We start from the raw sequence: 20613 nt of genomic DNA, 5'->3' as shown, positions 1-20613 counted from the left end.
ATGGATGTGGTCTCAATTGGATGACCCCCCCCCCACCTCTCCTGTAAGCAATAGGTCATGATCCCACCTGTATTACAATGATTAACTGTCTTGAGAGGTGAGAGGTCCCAGTTGTCTGGACTGACATAAAAGATTGAAGAAAGAATGAGAAATTTTCTTTACCTGTTCATTTCCTTTCTTTAAGATCTTCTATACCAGTCCAGACTTCTTGCCCTGTATGACTTGGATGCCTGTTTCCTTTACTCAGTTTCAATGCCAAATTGCTGATATGTTCAGATTCCTGCTGTTACTAAAATTGTTCGTTAAACTTCACTAAAGAATAGCATCATTCAGCTTGTTGGTTTGGTACTGCTTTTGAGGTAGTCAGCTGAAGACTCATAGATGGCTAGACCCTTAATGTGTAAGGGTGTAAAGTCAAAAATCTTAATAGTCTGCTGGTTGGGAGAAACTATAATCCAAGCACCTGCACTGGCTCGAAAGATCTTGCAGAAAGAAAATGAATAGATAAGGAAAATTTTCCCTTTTACATAAAGTAGTTAATAACTAACATAAAGTATATTTTACAAGTAAATTCATATATTTATTAAAAAATAAACCTGTTTCCTGAGACATGGACAACAGATGTAGGGTTTTTTTCCCCTATCTCTCACTATTATTTAGTAATTAGTGGCTAGTTAAGACAAGTGTTTGTTTTGTGTGCCTAGCATAGGGAGGAACTGCTTGTTGTGGTAGTGGTGGTTGCATTTAAAAATCCACTCATGTCTCAGTGGAAATATTTTTAGACCATTCTACTTATGTCATATTTTCTTAATTGCTTTCCAGTTTATTTGTGGGGAAAAAACTCTTCACGTGAATTTACATGCTGCTTTTTCTTGACTTGAGGTTATAATTTTGTTTGTGGTGTTATGATTGGATCCTGTGGAAATTTTGTCAAACTAGATTATTTCTTAAAGTTTAGAATCTGGAGATGAGCTGTTATGAAATAAAGATACTATTTTCTTGCAAGTGAGCCCATTTCTAACAAATGATAGAAGAGAAACATGTAGGCAAAAATGTTTATACTTAATTTTTTTTTTACTAAACTTGTCAGAAGGCATCTACTGCTCTTCTGGAGTGGAATTCCTTCAGAACCCTTTTACTTCAAAGGGATTTGGGTGCCTAATTCCCATAAGCTCAAAAGTTTGTCCCTTCCACCAAAAGAAGTTGTTTCAATAAGAAGATATTACCTCATCTACCTTATCTTTATTAATTCCCTTAAAATTCTTTTAAAATACTATCCAAAATTCTCATGTGGATATTGAAACAAATTCCTGTTACTTTTTAGGTAGGTAAATTTTGGACCTACCAACATAGTTTTCCTTTTTTTAAAAAAATGATCTAGTGTCTCACCTGTATTACAGATTGCAAAAGAACAGGGTCTAGAAGTTTTACCAGAGCATGATCCAATACGTGACCAGAGTTGGTATGTGAACAAAAAACTTCGCCAAAGACTTCTTGAAGAATATGGAGTAAAAACCTGCACTATTATTCAGTTCCTTGGTGATGCTATTATTTTACCAGCAGGAGCCCTTCATCAGGTAAAATACCTCTGTTCACAGATAGATACATGTAAGTTCATGCTTAAATTAGATTTGATTTCATTATCAGTGACCATCATAACAGAAATAAATAACACAAACTGATTGATAGAAATTGCTATCCAAGATTACTATGCAAGGACTCAGAAATACTCAAAGTAACTTCGTTATTTCTCCAAATGTCAAATAATGGTCAAAACACTATTAACTATTGTGCAACTCTTTCAATCCAGTTAACGTCCTTTTACTAGCGTATAATTGAAGCATGGCAGTAATTACAAGTTTCAATATAAACCGAATGCTGATACACCTTTCTAATTTCTGCAGGGAAAAAAATACACTTGAAATTGTTTGTTTGGTCTTCATCTGTGGGAGACTTTGTGGGAAAGTTTCAGGTTAATTGACAGGACATTTTTGAGATGAGATTTTTGAAAAGTACTTCTTCAATCTGAAACATATGGACTATTCAGACTTCCTTTTTACATAGCAGGAATATCAGCCAGTCTGGAAAGCGGAAACTAGCATCACATTTCTCTTTCAGTGGCCTCCCTTCATGTGACACACTGTTCTATCTGTGCTGCAAATAGATTTTATTTTCACTTCTGCAAGGAAAAATATGGTAATTAACTCCAGAGAGAGAAATTATGGGGAATCAATGTATGTATTGTGCAGCAGAATTGTCCCCATCCTAGCATAACCGTTTTTGTCTCTCAAACCAGCAGTAGCCCCCGTGCTACAGAGGATGGGAGTCTCACAAAGTAAACTTTTCTTGGCTAAAGATCAGACAAGAATTGTAGCCAGTTGCGGACCCATGCTGAGTTTGAGCATGACAGGATGGGGAAGGCAACCTATGCCGTGTCTCAAGCATGGCGTTTCAAATTGATTTGCAGTCATGGGTCAAAGAGCTATGATTACGTTAGTTGGTGGTCCCCATGTGTATCCCACTGTGGGTACTCTGTGCACCTGAGACGGGAAGATTCTTGCTGTTAGTATCCATTGGGCTGTGCCTCCTTGTGCTTCAAACCAGGGGCATAAAAGGAGGTGCAGACCAATCATCTTTCTAGTTCCTTTCTAGAACTCCTCAGTATCTGCAGCTTTGCTAGCATTCCTGCTAAAAAAATTTAGCTTTGTTTTGTGTAAATATTTTTTTTTCTTTAGATAGTGTTTTGGTATTTGTGGGTGGGGTTCCCTCCAACCCCGTTGCCCCAACATTTGGGGTTCTTAGCATGCCTGAGATCCCATGTCCTGTGTGGCCTGCCCCCAGATCTTCCCAGAGAGTGGTCTTGACAATTCCTGTTTGTATTGCTTTGGAGAGTCCCACATCCCCTCCAAGTACAATGTTTACAGTTTGTTTCTTCTTTGAACTTGGCAATCCCATGAGTTCCAGCTTTGAAGACACCTAATGGAGCAGTTGATGAGGTCCCAGTCTGACACTCAGTTTCCTGACACCCCGCCCCCGGTACATTGGCAGGAGCTGCCTACTAGTCCCCATTCTGTTCCAAGGCTCTCCAGCTCTGAACCATTGGATATCAAGCCTAGGAACTCTAGCAAGAGATGGGAGGAGGGTATGGTCAGATACCCCCACTGGAAATGGGATAAATCCCCTTCTAAAGCCACTAATAAAAGGAACATCTCCCCTACCTTGTCCAAATTGAGTGAGACTCTGCCCAGGCAAGGATGTCAAACTGAGTTCACCAACAAACTTCTACAGGAACTCAGGCCACAATTTCAGGCCCTCATCGAGGAGGGTAAACTAATAAGCAGACTGTTTCCCCGGGCTTTGCTAGATGCTGCAGACGCTGCTTCCCATTCCATGGCAACTTTGGTTGTCATGAGGTAGACCTCATGGCTACAGTCTTTTGGGGTCCCCAAGTAGGTACAAGCTACTGTGGAGGACCTTCCCTTCAGGGGCAGCCATTTGTTCAGTGAGAAAACCGATGAGGCACTGGATACCATCAGACTCCCAGGCTACCCTCTGATCCTTGTGTATTTATGCCCCAGTTCCTCAGAGGAAGTACTCTAGACCACCTACATACAAACAGCATCACACTTCACAACTTTTCTACTATCAGAGAGAACATGAACCTCCCAGGAAGTGTCAGAGACCGTAGCGTAGAAGACATCATGCCCAGCTGTTGTCTATCTCTCAGGCTCAGGAGACCATTTTGACAGGACCAATGAGAGCTGCCAGCCAGCCTCCACTCTGACTGACCCCCCCTTTGGTGGCTTCCTGACCTATTTCTTCCAGTCTTGCATTGTCACCTCTTACAGATGGGTCATAGAGATCATCTCCACTGGCTACTCAACAGTTTCTTTCCCCTCCCTGTTCCTCCTCAGGACCCCTCTTAGGAGAGGATCTTCAGACAGGAAGTGGATTCCCCTTTACAGCTAAGAGCTTATAGAACCCGTACCCTCTCAGCATAAGGGGAAGGGGTTTTATTCCAGGTACATCCTCATCACCAGAAATAAAGGGATCTAGAGGCCCATGAAGCTGAATGTCTTCATACGCCTTTCAAAATTCAGGATGACTATCCTGGCCGCCATAATTCCCTCCCTAAACAAAGGCAGTTGGTTTTCAGCTGTTCGAACGATGCTTATTTCCATGTTAGACATTCATCCTGTGCACAGGAGGCCCAAATGATTATTGGTACAATCCTTCCCTTCAGGCTTTCTACAGCTCTAGAGTTTTTAATGAGGTGCTGTCCGTAATAGTGATATACCTGTGCTGCCAAGGCAGCCCAGTTTTTCATTATCTTGATGACTCGCTGCTCACAGGCTTGTCATGTCAGGAAGTACAATCGTCAGTCCTTTGCCTACCCAGCTTGTTCTGAACCTTTGAACTTCTAGTAAACCTAGAAAAGTCCAATGTAGTTCCAGTGCAACTTATAAAATTTATCAGAGCAACTCTGAATTCAGTTTCAGCCAGAGCTTATCTACCAGAGGACATAGTCCACATGATGCCAAACATTATGGCTCAGCATCGGATGTGTCCTCACATGACAGTTGGATCTTGCCTGATCCTGATAGGCGACATGGCCTTCTGCCCCAATGTTATGCCATTTGCAAGGTTCCCTCTCTGGTGCCCCAGGCGTGGTTGAGGACAGTCTACTCTCTGAGCAGAGACAATCTGGACAAACGAGTCTCAGTTCCCCAAGGTATTTATTCCCCTTCCACCCATAAAGAAGCTGATTATGGATGCCTCCATAATGGGTTGGGGAATGCACTTGAATGATCACACGGCTCAAGGCTCTGGTCCCAACAAGAATCCACACTTTACAACAACCTCCTCAAACTGTGGGAGCTTCACTAGGTTTGCAGAAAGTTCCTGTCCCCCATCCATGCCCAGCACATTCAGATAATGTAGGAAAACATGACCACAGCCTACTACATAAGCAGAAGAGTGAGGTCTCCGGCCCTTTAGGTGGAAGCAGTCAAACTCTGGAACCAGTGTATCTGTCATCAAATTACCACTCGGTGGTGCACTTCCCAGAAGTAATTAATACCTTGGCAGACCACCTCAGCAGGCACTTGCATAAGGATCACAACTTGGTGGTACAAAACGTATTCCGACAGTAGGGTTTCCCATCATGGTATCTTTGTGTCCCAGGACAACAAGAAATACCCACCTTACTGTTCACTAGCAGCTTGGGGACACTGTTACAGAGGGATCACATTCCTGGTTCAGTGTTGAGCTGCTGATGTATACCTTCCCACTAAATATTCCTTTTGACCTGAGTCTTGAAGAAAATCAGGCAGGACAGACTGTTGGTGATTTCTGTGACATCCTACTGGCTGAAGCAGTTCTGGTTCACCAGCATCCTCCAGATGTAACCACTCCCATGCATACGCATTCAGCTATTTCCGAACCTGCTAACACAGAACAGAGGCAGGATCAACCATGCCAACCCACCATCTCTCCACCTGACAGCCTGAAATTTGGATGGATGCCGAGCTTTGAGAAATCATGTTCCAAGGAAATACAGTCCATCGTCAGTAATATCAGGAAATGCTCTATGAGAAAATGCTTCGTTGTTAAATGGAAGAGATTTTTTTATTTCTGATGCCAATTTTGTCGCATGCCCCCAGACAATTTGGACACCTCTATCATCTTAGAATACTTTCTTTCCTGGAAGAAGTTGGGCATATCTCTGTTATCTGCGTGTGCATTTGGCAGCAATTAATGCCCTTCATTCCACTGGTTGACAGCTACTTTGTCTTCACCCACACTATTGACCCTAAGGCTCCTGAAAGGCCTTACTAGAATCTACCTACGGTAGTGAAACTAATGCCAACTTGGGATATCAACCTTGTTTGGTCAGCGCTTATGAATCCTCCATTTGAACTGTTTGCAGCCTGCTCCCTTTTTCACCTGTCTATTAAAGTAGTCTTCCTGACTGTAATCACTTCTTCCAGAAGAGTGGGTGAGCTCAGGGCCTTTATGGTGGACACTTCCTATACAGTGTTCCATCAGGATGAGGTCTCTCTGAGGTTATATCTCAAGCTGATTACAAAGTTTCCCTCTGAATTCCACCTGTCTTCTACTTGAAACCTTGCACCACCAGGGAAGACAGACAGCTTCATTCTCTGGATGTCCATTGAGCTTCAGCTTTCTACCTACAAAGGACAAAACCCTTCAGGAAGTCTCCCAAGACTCTTCATTTCCATTCATTGAGCAGACGAAGGGGGAAGCAGTCTCCTCACAGAGGCTTTCCAAATAGATGGCTGGTTGCATCTGCCTTTGCTATGATCTTGCCGGGGCTACTCTTCATAAGAATGTGCGGGCTTACTTGACCAGAGCCTAGGCTGCTTCCATGATTATTCTTCAGGACATTCTTCTCCTGGAGATCTGTAGAGCAGCAATATGGAGCTTTGTGTATACTTTCACTGGACACTACTATGCCCTGGTGCAGGCCTCTTCTGTGACTGCATCCTTCAGTTCAGCAGTCATTCAGTCAGTGGTGCAGCGTTGTTCCTTGGACCCTCATCCTTGATTGATATTGCGTGCAGGTTACCCACCTTTCCATACACACAGGGACCATCACTCAAAGAAGAAAGAAAGGTTCTTACCTTACAGTAATTGGAGTTCTTCCAGAAATGTGGTTCCTGTGTATATTCCACTCTCCATCCTCCTTCCCCTCTGCTGTGAATCCTTTCTTATAGAGATTCCCAGTAGACAAGGAATGGGGATGCGGTTGGTCTGTGCCTCCCCATATGCCCTCGGTCCAGACCATAAGGAGGTGCAGGTAAGGACCAACAGACACTGATAGCAAGAATGTTCTAGTCTCAAGCACATGGAGTGTATGTGTACCCACAGTGCAACCACACATCTTGAACTCCAGTTACTGTAAGGTAAGTAACCTTTCTTTTACACTGGTTAAGAGGGATTGCAGGCCTCAGGCCTTTGAATCTTCTCATTCACCTTCCTCCTAGGCTTTCTAGGATGCTGGACCTTTCTGATCAAAGGTGTACAAACAACTCCCAAACATCTTTTCCCGGAGAAAAAGAGCAGAAAGACGTTTACCCATGTACAGTGACCTGAAGGACTTTAATAAAGAGTAATATGATATTAAACTTCCCTGAATGTATCTGATGGCTGTTTCATTTCCTCAAAGAATGATCAAAAGCATAGAATGCAATACTCAAGGTGAACTTGGCTGTCATTCTAGTGATTTAAAAAGAAAAAATATCTGTTCTACTAGATTGGATGGTAGCCCAGGAGGATCTGTGAGACTGCAAGCTTGAATGTATTTCTAAAGGGAACTATGAGTTGCTTGTCAAGTGCATCTCTGTATGGTCATACATGACTATATTGTCCTAAGAACTTTTAAGGTCTAGAGTGATTGGCCTCAGATCTGCTTCCCAAAAGATTCTGAAAGATGAACATCTCTGATATGTATTTGATGTTTCCTTGGATCTGTTGTCCTTACAGGCAGAATAGAGGGCAAGTGAGGCCTCATTAGCCTGCCAAAGTTGGAAGAAGAGAACTCGATGCTAGAAGAGCAGGCATGAGTAAGCCTCCCTTTCAGGGATGTAATCTGTCACTTTTTGGTTCAATGGAAAATGGAATTACTGATTTGTTCTCTTGATAGTGATTATTGCATATCACACAGAAATAAATTCTGTCCAAGGGGGCAATTCGTGACTTTCCCGATTGCATCAGACTTAAACAGAAGAATTGTTTTGGCTGGCAGACACATGATATAAACATAAATCACTAGCACAAAAGGAAAAAAATTCAGGACATCTATTCTCTCCTCTTGGAGGGAAGCTTGTCTGGTTCTCTACCCCAAGGATCAAAAGTAAGGTTTAAGACACTTCCAAGATATTGTTATGAGCTAGGTGAAACCTTATTGTGGATTGAGGTAAAGCTCCACTGACATTGATAGGTGTGAACTCACCCTTCAAACTGTTTTATAAGATATGAGGCATATAATTGCCATCAAACTAAAGGGAGTACACCACCACCACCACATTCAGTATGTATGTTTAAGAGCTGAAAATAAGCCCAGGTTACTGTTGTAACCTTTAACCCCTTGACATCAATTCCAAACAGTTGCTTTTGAGATGGAGATATTCCAACTCCTGGCACCTAGGAGTTAATAAGACAGCATTTCTGATGGATAGATTCTGGGAACCTTTTTCTCCACAGTGACAAGTTCTTATGAAAGGGATGTTTGGGAGGAAATGGAGAACTACCGTATATACTCGATCATAAGCCTACCCCCCCAAGATGGATAAGTAAAAATGGAAAATTCTTATGACCCATTCATAAGCTGACCCTATAATTCAGGGGTCAGCAAACTTTGACTCCCGGGCCATCAGGATAATTCGATGGCGAGCCGAGATGGTTTGTTTACCTCGAGCGTCCACAGGCACGGAGGTAAACCTAAGTAAACAAAGTGTCCCGGCGCGCCAGCTGCTTACCCTGACAGGCCGGGATAGCAACTGGTGGGGAAATTTTGGGGGGGGGGGAGCTGGGGGTCAGGGGAGTAACCCCTGTGACCACTCCCCACATGACCCCACCCCTAGCCTGGGACCCCCACACTTTCCCCATCCCATCCCTTCTTACCTTATCTGGGGAGGTCCAGGTCTCTGGCCTGGCCGGAGCTGCTCCGGTGGCCAGACCGGGCGGCATGGCTGCAGCATGTTCCAGCGGGCTGGGCCGGATGGCATGGCTGCAGTGTGCTCTGGTGGGCGGGGCCGAGTGGCACGGCTGCAGCCTGCCAGCCCCGGAGCTGCAGCTGCTTCGGAGGCTGGGGGGAGAGCAGCGTGGCCAGAAGTGGAGAGACTCTGGCCCCGCCTCTTCCTTTCTGGCTCTGCTGGCTGTGCTGCCTCTCCTTGCTCCTTCTGTTGTGGGGAGGGGCTGTGTCCCACCCCTCCCTCTCTATACCCGTTCATAAGACGACCCCCTTCTCTGATGCTTCCCTTTTTTACTAAAAAATTTCAGCTATGAACGCATATATACGGTATGTTCTTTGATGCATGTATTTAAAAAAATAACTGTTTCTGTATCTGTTTCTGGTTTTTAAAATGTATTGAAAGTTGTCATTAAAAGATAAGAGTGAAATACTTGACTCAGTGATTTAAGTATGTTCGTTGAGATTAAATACATAATTTAAATTGCCTCATTATAACAGGGCAAGTAATTATGTAATCTAACAAACGCCTAAAAAAAAAATGTTGAGTTAAGAGCATAATAACATATTAGGATCAGAGAATCATAGGACTGAAAGGGAGCTCAAGAGGTCATCTAGTCCAGTCCCCTGCACTCATGGCAGGAGTAAGTATTATCTAGATCATCTCTGACAGGTGTTTGTCCAACCTGCTCTTAAAAATCTTCAATGATGGAGATTCCACAACCTCACTGAGCAATTTATTCCAGTTCTTAACTACCCTAACAGGAAGTTTTTCCTAATGTCCAGCCTAAACTGCCCTTGCTGCAATTTAAGCCCATTGCTTCTTGTCCTATCCTCAGAGGTTAAGGAGAACAATTTTTTTCTCCCTTTTCGTAGTAACAGCCTTTTATATACTTGAAAACTGTTATCATGTCCCCTCTCAGTCTTCTGTTCTCCAAACTAAACAAACCCGATTCTTTCAATCTTCCTTCATAGGTCATGTTTTCTAGACTTCTAATATTTTTTTATTCTTCTCTGGACTTGCTCCAGTTTGGCTAGATCTTTCCTGAAATGTGGTGCCCAGAACTGGAAACAATACTCCAGTTGAGGCCTAATCAGCGTGGAGTAGAGTAAAACAATTTTTTATTTTTGCTTTTTTTGTAATAGTGTTAAACTGTTGACTCATATTTAGCTTTTGATCCCCTATAACCCTCAGATCCGTTTCTGCAGTACTCCCTTCCTAGGCAGGCATTTCCCATTTTGTATGTAATGTAACATGCTTATAGAGAATGACGTCCCAGAGATGACTTGGTAAATACACATGAGAAAGGAATTGCTATACATGTATGGTCCCGTACAGCTAAGAGCTAGAAGCTATATGTATGTCAACTGCACAGGGGCTGATCTGTGCAGGTGACAGCTTTCTCTGTAAGGACAGAGAAACGGAGCTCTATGGCCAGGAGTTGGGATGAGGAACTCCCAATCCTTCAAACACCAACTCCCTATCTAGGATCTTAGGCTTTCTCCTTACTCTCCCTAATTTTCGGGGTTGTGCTCCACTGGCTCAGCTTCCCTGTTATTGGCACTCTGGTAGGGTGTATTACCCTTCACCCCACGAATCTCTGGGAAAAATTGCCTGCCAAACTTTCCCGTTCATGATTACATCTGAGGCATCAGTAGCAGTAACAGCCCTTCTTTATCTCCCTGGCTCGTCTCTGTTTTAGATATGTCTGCTAAGGAGATGAACTTTCAGCTGTACAGTGTCTTTAAATATCTGGACCTAATGATTGCCTAGATCCGTTAGTTTGATTTTGCTATATACTGTTTTAAGATGTGCAGGGCTTCCCATAAGCTTTCATAACTACTTGTCTGGAGATGGGAGGGGTAAATATTTGACAGGTCAATAGGTTCAGAGACTATTTTAATAGGTAGAGGAGGGGAAGTTAAGAAGTTGGATGGGTTGGAGACACTTGGCACTCAGGTACATGAGGTTTTGGAACTTGGGAAAGGGGAGTTGTTCACTTGTCACTGGGAAGAATGTGTGAATTGGGGAGGGGTTTGGGAGCAAAGACAATCAAGGTCACAGCACAGGTTTTTGAGAAGGGAATTGGAAGATGGATTGAATTAATGAGAAAGTGGCTGGCTGCATGCCAGGGAAAGGAAGAGAAGGGCTGGGCGTGCACTCGGATTGTGGCTAGTGTCCTTCAGTAACATTCCAGCTCAGGAGTATGAGCCTGAACAATGTTAGGATTTTAGAAAATAGTGTCTCTCATCATTGTGGAGTCTATTGCTGCACATCTGACACATGACTTGTCGCAACAGATAGGAGATTTCAAAATGTTCAATACATGTCAGTTTAATGCACGTCATTACTGATAACTTAAAAAGTAAAAAGATCCCCAGTCTGATAGTTACGTGGTTTGAAAGATTTGGAGCCTATACTTTACTTTGTTCTTTTTGTGAATTAAAAAAAAAATTATTTTTTTTTTAATTTTCTTTTTTTCTTTTATTTTTGGACAGGTGCAAAATTTTCACAGCTGCATTCAAGTAACTGAAGACTTTGTGTCTCCAGAACATCTTGTACAGTCATTTCACTTAACACAGGAACTGAGGCTGTCAAAAGAAGAAATCAATTATGATGATAAAATGCAGGTAAGAAATGAATTCTCAACTAGAACTTGTTCTGAAAGCACTGCGTTCTGATTCTGATTGAAATATGTAACTGTGCATGTGGTCATTTTCTAGCTGTTGTTCACACGGAATAACAATGACAATCAATGTGCCTATTTGGTCCCCATGAACCCAAGGGAGACCATCAATGTGAATGCAGTGGTGTAAATGACTTTCAGTTGAATCGCTGTTTTGGTATTTCACAGTGTGTTTAGAATATCAAGGTGTTTCCTTTTGGACTGACATTTTTAACTTAATCTTTATTTCATTCACTAAGCCTAGGGCTCAGTCCTAAACATAGTTACATACCACGCATTAGTAGTGGCTTTTTTATCACTTGTATCTTACTGAGGTGTGTCTTATACTTTTGCAGGTTAAAAATATCTTGTATCACGCAGTTAAGGAAATGGTGAGAGCTTTGAAGATTCATGAAAATGAAATGGAAGATGTGGAAGAAAACTAAAGCGCTCGCTGCTTTTTTATGTTAAACCATCAGATGGAGGTTATTTTTTCAATTATATGATGAACAGTATGCACACTAATTTAAGCTTCACAAACCATCAGTGCCAAGAAAACATAGTCACCGTATTTACTTGTTACTGACACTGCAACAGTATAGCTTCATAGATCACAGCTACTGTGATTAAATGTTACTTATTAAAAAAAATTAAGCAGCATTCTGCTGTCTTGTATTATAATGTATATGAAGTTTGTGAAATGTCAGATTTAAGATGTATTTATTTTTTGAAAAAAAACTCACAAAATTCTATGCTATATTGTTGATCAAATGTAAATGTGACTTGTACAGTTTGCTAAGATAACTCTGGTATTTTTCACTACATTGAGACAGTTACTGTGAGAGTAGGACACAAACACCAGCTATTGCCTGCATTTGGGACATTGCTGAATCCGCACAGCAGTCATGTCATTTTCTGAAAATTACTGCCAAATAATTGTAAACTTTGTAAAATATAAAGTATATAAAGTAGATATTAAATACAGACACTTCAGTATTTTATTGAAGCTATTCAGTGTACAATTAAACATTTTCAAAAGGTGTAATTTATTTAAAAGATTGTCTCATTTTGGTAAAATTTCTGTGAACTTTTAAAGCTAAATATTAAACTTAATATGCTGTGTAAATATATACATATATACATTCAATGATGTATTTTTTTAAAACATTGGCTTGCTTTAATTTGTTAAAAGTGCAAGTGTTACACATGCTTTGTACATTGAAGTTGAAAGGGGTTTTGCATTTTCCATTAAAATGACTTTATCAAATGTTGTCTCATTGTGTGTGTTTTTCATGTTTGTGGTACATTTGTGACAAACACACTTGTCTGAGTCATTCATGCCTTCACAGTGATTGCAGATGTCTCTGTTGTAAAGCTGCCTACTGTAAAAGATTGCAATGTTGTATGTTATTAGTGTGCACCATTCACCCCCTGCCCGTTTTAATATGAAAATACTAAAGGACACGCTGGAACACAGTTCAAGTGGCTGAGCCAAAGAGAGCTATCTAAGAATAAAAATAATATAAACATTCCTTATGTTGTGTCTTCAATAACAAAGATTCTTTTGTTTTGAGGAGAAGGGAATTTCCATAGAACAAAAAAAAAAGTTCTCTGTTGCTTGTAAACTAAATGTGTAAAGATTAGGTCAGTGATGAGGAACTCGTATGCTTATTATAAAAAAATAAAATTGTGTATAATGCTCTAAAACTGAAAAAATTAAATTTGATATCTCTCTCGCTGGTGATATGGCCAAAATGTGATAGCAGTAGGTATGCTGTTGCCAAATGAAACAACATATGTAACATAGTGCTAGTGTTGGAGGTGGGGAGAGGTAGTATTTAAATTGCATTAAAAAGTTGGATGATACACAAAACAATTTCAGGTTTTTTAGTGAAAAGAAAAATTATTTTAAAAGTACATGTTTTGGGTTTAACTGGTTAGAAAAATTGCAGTCGATTTTATAGTTACTCAGAAATATTACTGGAATGAGTTGATATGCATTATCAGTTACGTCTTAAGTTTATGTTAAGTTAATATATTGCTCTGTACATAGCACAGAGGGAAGGGAGAATTTGATAGCTAAACTATTTGTTGAAGATACAACAAGCTGCTGAGCTCTCTTAACTGAGCCATAGGAATGGTTTCTTTTCAGGAATAGAATTTGAATAGAAATAAATTTTAATGGTAGCTAATATTTACATTTAGGAGGTTAAATCTGTTGTAAACCTTTGATCTTAACCCAAAAAATAACTCTTGTTGCATTGTGGTTTTTTTGGCTGAAAAGATTTAACATTTTGGGAAGATTTTTGAGACTTTGGGTTTGCAATGTTGTTGCTGTTAGTCTGGTCTTACATAAATAAGAAAAATATTTTTGTATGGAATACACCTGAACACCACACTACATGCATGCAGTTTTAGTGCAGAACATAGTCTTTTTCCTAGAGCTGAAGTCACAGTACTCCTCGTGTATCCTCCTTTTTTGATAGTTTTATCACAAAAGGGGGAATATCATTTTATAATCTGATATTCACAATACAAATATTCAGGTGGATTATAATTGTTTATCTGTGTGAACTGACAGACTCTTGAATTTTTCTTTCTCCAGAGATGCAAAAAAGAAGCCAAGGCTGAGAGATGTGTAGTGAAACTTGCCTCATGTATGATGATGCAGAAACCTCAGGTCAGTAACAAGGGTGGTCACTCTTTGTGCCTATACTTCTCTGGTTTGCCAAAGGGAGTCCAAATTACTATAGAAACCTGCCCATTGAAGATCAGAAAGTACTTAGTACCAAGTCCTTGAATTCTAGGACCACTTTGAGATAGTTGGGTCTTTATATAGTCTGTCAAGCAATGTACCTTGAGCTTCAGGTACCATTTCCAAGGTATTTAAGACGTTCCAGCCAAAGACCTTCCCAGAATTAGACACTTAAAGTTTCACGCTGGTTTGCCCAAGATGTGCATATTACATACAGTATGGATACATGGAGTCAATTATCTCAAAGAATCACAATTTATATGGTGCTTAAACATATCTTTGGAAATAGACATTTTCTAATATTGCAAAGATGATTAGTCTGTTACTGAAACTAGAATAGAAAGTAGTAGTATACATTTTATACGGGTTGCGCGTGTCTTTTATAACTGTAGTGTTTAGAACAGCCTTAGCTGTTGTGTAGTGACACTTGTTCTGAGCTGATCTCACACACTGAAGATCTTTGGTCTTGGTAATTACACTTTTCTATCAGTGTGCATAGCACACAGTTGTGAGAACTGTAGCATTTTTATTATTTTGATTTTTCTTTGTATAGAATCCTAAACACCATGGCAGGTTGCAAATGTAACATAACAATTTATTTCTTATAAATTCAAGGACTAACCAGTACCTGTAGGCATAACATCATGTTATCATGTACATTCAGTAATGACCTCAGGGCTCCCACAGTCTACTTTGGTGGAAATCAGGCATACAACAGAATACTGTGAATTTCCTTCATTGGTAATTTAGGTTTGGGGGTAATTGTTTCAGGATGAAGCCATCAAAGGTGATTTAAGAAACGTTCTATTTTACCTGTGACATTTAGAAAACTTTTTACTGCTTCTGCCTTTATCCATGTGTCTCCCCATATAAGTAATTAAAATTCCTGGATGAAATCTAGTGGTGATGCCAGTTGTTTGTGTCCATTACTGTATTTCTTTGTACACCATGATTTCTGCATGGCAAACTTCTAGAAACATTGCTATGTAATCTGACAGTAGTGAAATTAAACTAACATAGAGGCTTTTTACACAAAGGGTAGCTTAAGGAAAAGTTAGAACTGGATCCATATTATATCCATGGTGGCAGTTCGGATGACTGTGTCACCACCTCCAGAATCTAAGGGCTTGTCTGCTCAAGAAAAATAATCAGAATAGCTATTTCTGAATAGATTCATAGAATATCAGAGTTGGAAGGGACCTCAGGAGGTCATCTAGTCCCACCCCCTGCTCAAAGCAGGACCAATCCCCAGTTTTGCCCCAGAACCCCCTAAGTGGCCCCCTCAAGGACTGAACTTACAACCTTGGGTTTAGCAGGCCAATGCTCAAACCACTGAGGTATCCCTCCACTCCCTGTGTGGAAACTCTGATTCCAAAATAAGCATGTCCACAAAGGGAACAATTCAGAAATAGCTGCTATGCTTTAAGATTCACACCCTCAATTCAAAATAATTTTCAAGTGTAGACAAGCCTTAATTTTCTTGTTTAATGAGTAGGTTAGTTCAGGCTCTCTTCGATTTTCCTTAGGGGATTGATGTTAGCGACCCACGTAATCTTTTCATGACGAAGTTAAATATTAATTTTTTTCTCCTGAATTTGATGTGTTTCACACAAATGGATACCCCTATATTTACTTTCCTCATGCACAACACAAGAGTCTGACAGTAAAGGTCAGTTTTATTAATATTCACATCCCAATGTTTACAGCAATTGGCACCCTAAGAGAATGAATCCAGGAGGCCAGTTTAAAGTAGGAGGAAGAATGACTGTGAGATGCATAAGATTCTTTGAGGGAAGTCCCTGTGGGTGCTTCACTTCAGGTGTTGGCGTGTCCTTGCACCTTTGATCAGAGAATTTCAGCAGCAGTGCCTGTCTGTGTCGCGCATGCACAGTCCCTGTCTCGCAGCACAGTTGGTGCCTCATCTAGCGCATATCCAACCCAATGCCCTCCGTTCCCTCTCAACCGTCGTCAGTCTGATACAGAGCTCCCAGAAGTGTCAAGAAGTTAGCTCACTTAGTGTGAAAATAGTATTTAGCATAGTTTAGTTTAGCAGTACAGTTACTTTTCCCCATTTTACTTCCTACTTTAAAAAAAAACAAAAAACCCAAACCTTTTCATAGCCTAGTTAATTTCACCCCTGAGGTGAACCATCATCTTTTCAGCTATGCCTTGTTCACCGGGTTTTAAGCACTGCCTCTCCTGTTCAGATGCCATGCTGGTGTCAGACAGACACTCAGTGTGTCCACTGCTTGGCCAAGTAACACATCCCTCAGAAATGTGCTTGCTGCTGCAGTCTAAAGCTTCAAGGTCGGAGGAACAGGGATCTGCACTTCAAGCTCATCTTAATGGAGAAGTCTGTGCACCCAGCTTTAGACCCCATCCAGCAGACGCCCTCTGGACACAGATCTCCAAAGACGTCACGCTCTTCTCAGAGGAATGCTCATTCCTCAAAAAAATCAATTTGGAAATGAGCGGTGACTTCTCCTGAGAGAGAACCAACGAAAAAGAAGCGCGCTCCATCTCAGTCTCTCTTGGCCCTGGTCTACACTACGAGTTTAGGTCAAATTTAGCAGCATTAGATTGATTTAACCCTGCACCCGTCCACACAACGAAGCCATTTTTGTCGACTTAATGGGCTCTTAAAATCGATTTCTGTACTCCTCCCCGACGAGGGGATTAGTGCTGAAATCGACATTACTGGGTCGAATTTAGGTTAGTGTGGACACAATTTAACGGTATTGGCCTCCGGGAGCTATCCCACAGTGCTCCATTGTGACTGCTCTGGACAGCACTCTGAACTCGGATGCACTGGCCAGGTAGACAGGAAAAGCCCTGTGAACTTTTGAATTTCTTTTCCCGTTTGGCAAGTGTGGCAAGCTGATCAGCACAGGTGACCGTGCAGATCTCATCAGCAGAGGTGACCATGGAGTCCCAGAATTGCAAAAGAGCTCCAGCATGGACCGAACGAGAGGTACGGGATCTGATTGCTGTATGGGGAGACGAAGCCGTGCTATCAGAACTCTGTTCCAAAAGACGAAATGCCAAAATATTTGAAAAAAATCTCCAAGGGCATGAAGGACAGAGGCTATAACAGGGACCCACAGCAGTGCCGCATGAAACTTAAGGAGCTTAGGCAAGCCTACCAAAAAACCCAAGAGGCAAACACTCGCTCAGAGTCAGAGCCCCAGAGAGGCCGCTTCTATGATGAGCTGCATGCAATTCTAGGGGGTATCCCTACCACTGCCCCACCCCTGTATGTGGACTCCTGCAGGGGGGGGGAGTCTCATGCAACAGGGATGAGGATTTTGGGGACGAGGTAGATGAGGGGAAGGTTGAAGATAGCGCACACCAGGCAAGTGGAGAAACTGTTCTCCCCGACAGCCAGGAACTGTTTATCACCCTGGATCTAATACCTTCCCAACCCGGGCTCCCGGACCTTGAAGGCGGAGAAGGCAACTCTGATGAGTGTACCTTTGTAAATATAATACATGGTTTAAAAGCAAGCATGTTTAATGATTACTTTGCCCTGAAGACTTAGGATGCATTTGCGGCCAATACAGCTACTGGAAAAGTCTGTTTTCATCAAGGAGAAACAAACAGAACTGTCACACCATAGCCTGGTCAGCCATGAAACTGGTTTTCAAAGCTTCTCTGATGCGCAGCATGCCCTGCTGTGCTCTTCTAACCGCCCTGGTGTCTGGCTGCGCGTAATCAGCGGCCAGGTGATTTGCCTCAACCTCCCACCCTGCCATAAACGTCTCCCCCTTACTCTCACAGATATTGTGGAGCACACAGCAAGCAGTAATAACAATGGGAATATTGGTTTTGCTGAGGTCTAACCGAGTCAGTAAACTGCGCCAGTACGCTTTTAAACGGCCAAATGCGCAGTCTACCACCACTATGCACTTGCTCAGCCTATAGTTGAACTGCTCCTTACTACTGTCCAGGCTGCCTGTGTACAGCTTCATGAGCCATGGCATTAAGGGGTAGGCTGGGTCCCCAAGGATAACTATATATATAACATTTCAACATCCCCAACGGTTATTTTCTGGTCTGGGAAGAAAGTCCCTTCCTGCAGCTTTTGAAACAGACCAGAGTTCCTGAAGATGTGAGCGTCATGTACCTTTCCCGGCCATCCCACGTTGATGTTGGTGAAACGTCCCTTGTGATCCACCAGTTCTTGCAGCACAATTGAAAAGTACCCCTTGAGGTTCAGTCTATGGCCCCACCCCAGTTAGGGAATCCCATTGCAGCAAAGCCATCCACTATGACCTGCACACTTCCCAGACTCACTACCCTTGATATCAGCAGATCTTTGATCGCGTTGGCTACTTGCATCACAGCAGCCCCCACAGTAGATTTGCCCACTCCAAATTGATTCCCGACTGACCGGCAGCTGTCTGGCATTGCACGCTTCCAAGGGGCTTTTGCCACTCGCTTCTCAACTATGAGGGCTGCTCTCATCTTGGTATTCTGGCGCTTCAGGGCAGGGGAAAGCAAGTCACAAAGTTCCATGAAAGTGCCCTTACGCATGCAAAAGTTTCGCAGCCACTGGGAATCATCCCAGACCTGCAACACTATGCAGTCCCACCAGTCTGTGCTTGTTTCACAGGCCCAGAATCAGCATTCCACAGCATGAGCCTGCCCCATCGCCACCAGAATGGCCAAACTGCCGTGGTCCGTGCTTTGAGAGACGTGCTTTGAGTTTTGATCTAGTAGTCTTTGAAATGGAACTAGATAAAAGTGCTTTAACAAACTGTTGTTGCACATCAGCAGGGTCCATTCAAACAGTCTATGCCAGGCTAGATTCACACCCCAGCTTGCTGCAAACTAGTTGTCTCCTCTTGCATCCCATTGTTTTACTATATATTATGACTACCAGCACCTTATCTCACAGGGTATATGCTCCTGGAAGAGCCGGGGGGGAGGTGGTAAGAGGAACCTGACTTAAGAGCTTAGTTTTCATCTGCTCTGACAATATTTAATACCAAAAAATTGTCCAATTTTATATCCAAACATCAGCACTGAAGTTCTTCCTATACCTTGTATATGCATGTCTTAATGCTCAGTTCCTGTTGATTTATCCTTCAAGCATATGACCAAGATGTTAATCTGCACTTTAAAAAAATACATACATGGATGAAACAATGAATGAATGAATTTAGAACCAGAATGTTCAAAAGGAAAATGCTGAAGTATTGACAATTTTAAGACAAAACCTTCTCTTGAAGATACCCAAAACCAGTGGAGTGGAAAATCACTCCAGTTTTAAATAAGATGGTGAGTTAAGGTGGGGGATAAGCAAGGCCATCCCTAGAGGGGTGCAAGGCCTGGGGCAGAAGTGACTGATTCGTCTCTTCCAGGACTGACCGTGCCGGCCAGTCGCGCCAGTCCGCAGGGGCCTGAAGCAGTCACCCTGATTCACCCTACCCAAGGGACGGCTCTTGGGATAAGCTACATTTTATGCTTCCTATTGAATAATATGTCAATTAGATAGGGATCCTTTTAGGAACACTGCAAATACTTACACCAAAAACTATATGGTGTCACTGTAGAATCTCACTGACTAGGGGATTGGATTTGTCTAGTACAGTGTGTGTGCAATGTGGTATCTGCGTAAAATTATTATAATCGATATACTTTTAAAAATACTTAGTATATTTATTTGAGTTATTTACAACTTGTGTAAAAGCATAAGCTGCTGCATTTTGCAAACTATTATGTAAATTGCATTTATAGTGCACTTGTGCCTGTCACTAAATTCTGCCCATAACAATGACAACATTGTTTCCACAGTAACTAATGTATTTCAAATGGGGAAGAGACAGACTAAAAGGCCAAAAATGAATAAAATCAGAAAATACGGCAGAAACAAAATACATGATAGGGTGGAGTGCTATAAAGCTTTTATTGCTATGAACTCAGGAAGACTGCAGTGCTCATAAATAGTCATACACAACGTGTATTTCCAGACACAAAAGTTATTAAATTAAAAGTTGCTAGGTAACAAGCATTTAGATAGAGTGTGAGCAAGAACATAAAGGCCAAAATTCTGTACTGTTTAATACCTAAAGTTAACACACCAAGCTTACTTTATTCAGTTTCTCTAAACTTACTGACTTACACCTTTTCATAGCTACTAACTAAACACATTAATCAACCAAATATGACATTAAAGCATAAAAACAGGCCACAGTGAAGGTTATCAGTATGCACAATGTGAAATTTTCATGTACCTAGATATTGGACATTTTTTAAATTACTGTTCCTGATCCCTTCCATATTTTTCTTACGCTTAAATGTTAATGTTCTTGCTATGTACCAACGTGTGTTACCTTGAGGTAAAATCCAAGTGAAGAGAAGCCAGTTTGTAGTTTCATGAGTTAGGCTTTAATTAGACTTGCTAACTCATGCAGGCTGCTGGACTCCTTCGAGTAACTGGCTACCTATGCAACTTCAGTTCAAGACTGTAAACATCC

General features: G+C 41.6%; 1 protein-coding gene across 3 annotated transcripts in view; it reads left to right on the top strand.

Annotated features, from left to right (window-relative positions):
• The window catches only part of JMJD1C (jumonji domain containing 1C), a 302451-nt gene extending 289259 nt beyond the window's left edge, over positions 1-13192 (top strand). For all 3 annotated transcript variants that reach the window (XM_074958855.1, XM_074958857.1, XM_074958856.1), the window contains 3 exons: positions 1401-1577; positions 11213-11344; positions 11736-13192. In XM_074958855.1, the coding sequence (XP_074814956.1) occupies positions 1401-1577; positions 11213-11344; positions 11736-11825 (399 nt within the window). In that variant the 3' untranslated portion in view covers positions 11826-13192. The remainder of the gene's footprint in view (positions 1-1400; positions 1578-11212; positions 11345-11735) is intronic.
• The last annotated feature ends 7421 nt before the right edge of the window (positions 13193-20613 follow it).

The sequence above is a fragment of the Natator depressus genome, chromosome 7, assembly GCF_965152275.1.
Source record: "Natator depressus isolate rNatDep1 chromosome 7, rNatDep2.hap1, whole genome shotgun sequence".
NCBI classification, from domain to species: domain Eukaryota; kingdom Metazoa; phylum Chordata; order Testudines; family Cheloniidae; genus Natator; species Natator depressus.
This window is presented reverse-complemented; position numbering and strand designations above follow the sequence as displayed.